At 32.8% G+C, this 6,177-nt stretch overlaps 1 protein-coding gene across 1 annotated transcript in view; it reads right to left on the bottom strand.

Moving 5' to 3' along the window:
- LOC148300758 (diuretic hormone receptor-like) overlaps positions 1-5,797 on the bottom strand; it is a gene marked incomplete at its 5' end in the record, with an annotated part of 77,799 nt that extends 72,002 nt beyond the window's left edge. The window contains 2 exons of the mRNA XM_088274346.1: positions 3,702-3,940; positions 5,672-5,797. Of these exons, the coding sequence (XP_088130472.1) occupies positions 3,702-3,940; positions 5,672-5,797 (365 nt within the window). The remainder of the gene's footprint in view (positions 1-3,701; positions 3,941-5,671) is intronic.
- Between the last annotated feature and the right edge of the window lie 380 nt (positions 5,798-6,177).

Here is a 6,177-nt window from a genome sequence, read left to right on the forward strand (position 1 = left end):
AACACGATTTTTTTACGTTTTATATTGTTAAACTACAGGATATCGATTTATCGTCCAAAAATGATCTTCGCATTGACATTTCGAATGCAAATATATGGTTTCCTGGATTTTTTCATAAAATTATTGAGGTCGTAGTGAAAACACATCATAAGGACCCAATTGATTTTTTTTAGTAATATCGTTTAAATGTAAAAAAACACCGTTAATTTTACAGCTCACTGGAGGTAATTTCTCACGAAAACGACGCTTTATAAATAAAAAAGTTAATAAAGCTAGATAAATTAATTGAATATGTTATATAAATAAAAACAAATAAATAAATATCATATAAACAAATACAGAGAAACTAATGCTTTGTCGTAAAGAAAAAATCTTCATGTCTCTCGGCTTTTCTACACTTAAAAATAATTGAAAGAGTGAAATAAAATATATTTGTAAGTGTATATCTGTAAGTGATATTCTTTTTCAAAGGAAATCCTGATTACAATAAAAAAAAGCATGTTCTCCCTTTTCGCTTTCCTGTTTCGATTAAATATCAAATGGATAGTCCAGAAAAGTCCAGAAAAGTCAAAGATATCATTGTCACAATGGATAAAGCCTTTTTTAAGAACTGATCAAAGAAATTCACAAAAGATTAAAAATATTTTAAAATTTAATTAAAAGTATCTTTAAAAGTATATTTAATTAAAAGTATGGATGATTGTCCTGAAGAAGAGACGGGTGCGTCTCGAAACTGGCAGACATAAAAATCTCGGTGAGTTGTAATACATCTACTAATTTTACTAACATGTATGAAAAATAATATAAAAATTTAGAAATTAAAATTAGGGATAGGGTTTATTTGATGCATGTAACACATAAAAATATTTATTCAACACGCGTTTAATTAAATTAATTCATTTGTAAAAATAGTTTTCAATTATTTTTTGGTGATTGTTTGTAGCACATTTTATAATCTTTATAAAACAAAACTCAATCTTTGTTTTTAACCATCATTATTTTTGTTATTTTTTTCCAACTGGTTTTGACAAGCGTGTGAATGAAAAATGATCGTTCTCACGATCAGTCGTCAGCCCTTCTAGTGACAAACGTATAAATCCACAATATTTTGAGTGCATCCCAATTTTTCTTCATAAATCTGGGTTTGTTTACTTAGATTGAGTTGAGATAGCAATATTAATTACTTCTGAGTGGAAAACCCCTGATTTTTAAACGTAGATTGGTAATAAAATAACTGGTCAAATTATAAGTTTAATAAAAACTGAAAATCGTGTTAGCAGGGGTCTCCAAGTACTTAAAATAATTCAGGAAGAATCTTTGCAATTCGTTTAAAACACCATTTTGAGTGTGTCGAAATACTTGTTCACAAATCTGGATTATCTCCAATTATAGGAGTACATTACTTTTTTTACATTTGACCTCACCGATAGATGTCTCTAATAAAATTCTAGTTATTCAAGAACAATGTTTCAAAATTGGTTCATATATATAAAACTTCTGAGAATTTGAGTAGTGTGGTTGTCAACAATGGGTAGAATTGGTGAATGTTACACGTGTGTAAAGTGATCACTTAAACCAGCCTATGACGGTCGTCAGCCCCGTAAACGCCCAGACTTCCATATTCTTCTTCATCCTTGATGAGATGTCAAAAAAATAATATTTAATACACAACCAAATATACCCAACTCAACAAAAGATCAACTCAAACTCAATGTGAAAGAAGTTGTCAATTTAAGGACTTTAAAACCACTTCTGACTTTGAGTAATGTTGTTATCAATCACAGGTAGAATTACTTAAGCCAGCATTTGACAAATCGTAAGCCCTGTAATTACCCACTTCCACATTCTTTGAGATGTAAAAACGTATAAATTATTAATGAGAAAATACTGATGTTATTATATTTTCTACGTTGATGAACTTAGAACTTTGAGGATGGTATACAGACCTTTTAACTACTTGATCACTGAACCGTATTTTCGTACATCATAAATAGTTATTTTTTAATGTATTTTTAAACATATCAAATCAAGAAATAAAAATTAAATCTGAATAATATTGGGATGTTTGTTCACGTTCAAAAATGTTCAAATTGTAAGGATTATTCTCTATGGACCATTATATTTTCCTTTGAAACATGACATATATATTTACAAGATATTTAAAGTCTTTGATGATATTGTAAGCTCTATTATTTTGTCGTAGACAAAGGAAATGAATGAAAAAGATCAATATTTCTTTCCTTATTTCAGTCACATTACCACCCTGGGGCTATGATAAGTAGAATATGTAAAAGAAAAATTAAACAATAACGAAAAAAACACACATCTGTTAAATTCTTATGAAAACATTTAAATATACTACTACCGACCCTTATTTGCGTCCAATAGTGTAAAGGGCACTGTATTAAATTCAAGGAATGATTATTTGATCGTTTATTATGTTAAAATTTACGTATTATTTGTAAAATCAATCACAATTTTATTTTAGTCTACTAAATTGTATTTTATTGTTAAAAAACATTTTTAAAAATCATTTCGCTACACCTGTTTCACCTAGTTATAGAACATAAAATAATAAACCGTAAAACATAAAACCATAGTATTAATTTAGTATAATAACTTTTAAGAAATGTCTGAGACATTACTTTTTATCATTAGAATCCTAACTGTCCATCAAACCTCCTCCCATAGTTTTTCCCTCTACCTTCTTCTCGAAACTCCCTTTTTCCTTTGCCCCCTTATTATCATCTTGTGGAATTTATGTTTTTTTAAATGTCAATTTGAAATTTATGTTTTTTTAAATGTATAAGTACTATCTACCCTCTGATTGAAAACAGCCATATATCAATTGCTTTGATCAATATCACTAGTCTGTTTTTGGATGGTTGGAAGATGTTGCTTTTTAGCAATAAGACTGCCAATGTACTAATTGCTTTTATTCTGTATATGAAGTATGAATAAATACATAAAAATAGGTTTACAACATTTTGAGTGTGTCCAAATATTTATTAAAAAAATCTGGATCATCTCCAGTTACAAGAGTTATTTTCATATTATAAATAATATTTGGACATACTAAAAATGTTGTAAATAAATTATCTGGTCAAATTATAAGCTAAAATAATAAAAATTAAAATGTTTTTTTCTGGCGTTTCTAAAGTGTGTGATAATGATCCAGGATTCGGATCTGACATACTAATAAAAGAGTTTCTGCTCAATGAAACTTTCTTTTCATCTCACCAATAGATGTCTCTAGTGAAGTTGTGATTCAAGAATGATGTTTCAAAGTTGGTTCATATATAAAGAACTTCCAAGAATTTGAGTAGTGTGGTTGTCAATAATGGGTAGAATTGTTAAATGTTACACGTTAGTAAAGTGATCACTTAAATCAGCCTATGACGGTCGTCAGCCGCGTAAATGTCCAGACTTTCATATTGTTATTTATTGTAACTGCAGACAGTTGGTAGAATTCCATATTGAATTGTTGGGTAATATATCCAAAATAAAACACGGTTTTTGTTGGATTGAATTCTACATTTATTTATGTATATTTTAATACGTGACGCGTTTCGTCTTGTTAGGACATTATCAGACACTTTGTGTTTGCTTATGTTTTATTTTGGATATATTACCCAACAATTCCATATTCTTCTTCATCTTTGATGAGATGTCAAAAATTATATAAAAATAGGTTTAGTTACTTGAAGTATATGAAGATGCTGACTGCAAGTAGCAAGGCTGCCAGGCTGACGCTGTACCCGGCGAGGTACAGGTGGCTCGTTAGTTCCGTAGTGGTTCCGCTGTCGCCGGAAGGTGGCTGGTCGGCCCTCTCCCGGCAGCGGCTGTAGTCCGTGTAGTTATCCCACACTCCGTTAGGGGAACAGTATCGGGATGCGTTCTCTGCAGCAAAATAAGAAATTGTTAAATTACGCTTGGAGCGCTACGTGCAGCGCAGTCAAGGGATAACTGGAGAAGAGTCATTGCTTCTGCAAGGGTCACAACCCTCAGCAATGAGGAATAAGACGGAGAAGTCAATATTTATTCTCTGTAAATGTCTTTGCACTGTTCCGTGTCTGTCTGCTGTGCTGGTCGGGGTTGTGGGTGTTTGTGTACCGGCCAACGTCGAGTCGGAATCGGATCTGGCTGACTAATTGAACTAATCAATAATCCCTTTCACTGCCTACACTGGGGTACTTCTAGAAAATTTTGTGATGGACCTACAATCTTTTATTTATTTAGATTGGCAGTGACAGGTATATTGAAAGCTTTTAGATGTGAATTCACAGTAAAATCGGGATATAATTTTATATTTCACATGTTTTATAAAATTCACAACTTAGTTTTAAAAAAAAATTGCTTAGTATGAGCAGATCCGTCAGGAAGCCTAGATTTTTCTGTATCAGATCTGGGCATGCGGTGGGACAGCTTTTAATATTACGAGTATTTATTGATTATAATTTAAAAGAAATTTAGCTTCAGGGATTCAGAAGATTTTTTCTGGAAAATTAGTTTTAATATTCTTCAACGTTTTATCCGTACCGATATAATACTTAACTAAATAACTACCCATTATGCCGCTTGGCACAGAGGTGGGTAGTGAGGATAGAACGCCACACCACTCTGTATTTGCAAACATTCTTCGCCTCCACCTTTCGCCTCGCCATTCCACGTTCATGCATATCCTCATACATACCTCCTCATTACCCTGGACTGGTACCTGAAGCGGAGGGCTGATCATCTTTTTTTCGTGTGTTAACGATCAAGATAACACTGTGTTTGTATAATGAAGTGCCCTATGCACCATTGGGGTGCGGATAAGGGATTATAAAATGAAAAACTTTTTTCATTTACTCATTGACATCTCAACATAGATGGAGAAGAATAAGAAGAAGAATATGGAAGTTTGGGTATTTACAGGGATCATGACCTGTAATTGGCTGGTGAAGTGATCACTTTACACACATGCAACTTTCGCCATTCAACCCACGATTGACAACCAGACTTCTCAACTTTTTTCTCAAACTCCTAGATTTCATTAATCTTATGACACAGTACTTATGAGTTCACAATAGTCATCATTGTAGGATTGACAAAGTTTTTATCTAGCAGAGATCATTTTATTTGGATGTATGCAAGAACCGAACCCCGGATTATTTTTACACTCTGAGTAACGCCTGAAAACACGACTTAAAAATTTTAATTCAGCTTTTTTTAACCAAACCAGTTATTTTTATTCACACTTTTTTTTAGTGAATTAAAACACTCAAAAAGTTGTGAAAAATTAAAAAGAAATAATAATATAAAACTTTCAATAGAATGAGAAACATAATATCGTAGTCGTACAGGAGAAAGTGACCAACTAACAAAACTTAAAATTTTCAGGAGGGCCATTTAAGTCACTTTTGCTTGGCAATAAAATAAACATCAATGCAGTTAGTCATTTTTAACAAGTCTTCATATTATACTTCCAAGTTTAAAATTCTTTGGGATTTTTTTTCAGGGCAATATTAAGCTATTGTAGATAGATATCAAATAGTTAATGATCACGTTTTTGTAAAAAAATGCACTTGGTCACTTTCTCCTGTATGACTACGATATATTCTGTGACGATAACCTCAATCGGAAACTTCGGCAAAGAAGGATCAGGTAAGTACTTTCATAGAGCACTTACCTGATCCTTCTTTGGAGTTATATCATGGACACTCAAGATCAGCTCTATGAACTGGTTAGAGGTATTCGAAATGTGATTACATCGTAGAATGCTACTTCCATGGACCAATATGTCTCCAAATATGCTCTAAAGAGCAAGAGTAGAAAGACAGTTGCTGAATGACATCAAAGTCCATTAGATGTCCTATCTGGGCCGTGTGCTAAGAGGAGAGAAGTACGAGCTATTGCACCTGATCATAAAAGACGAAATATAAGGTCTAGGAGGTGTGGGCAGAAGGCAGATCTCCTGGCTCTGGAATAAACGAGATTGGACGGGGATCAGCACCGACGAAGTGCTGTTTACAGCTTCCCAATACAGGGACAATTACTCTTAATTGATAATCGACGTCGGGGGTACCTGATATACCGCTCGCTCATACGTCATTCCCAGGGGGGGGTCAAATAAATATGAGTGATTTTTTTACTCCAATATATTCCATATAACCCTGGTCTGGTACCTGATGTGGA

The sequence above is a fragment of the Brachycentrus maculatus genome, unplaced genomic scaffold (genome assembly GCF_059751285.1).
Source record: "Brachycentrus maculatus isolate JH-2025_06_01 unplaced genomic scaffold, ASM5975128v1 h1tg000659l, whole genome shotgun sequence".
In the NCBI taxonomy this organism is placed as follows: Eukaryota; Metazoa; Arthropoda; class Insecta; order Trichoptera; family Brachycentridae; genus Brachycentrus; species Brachycentrus maculatus.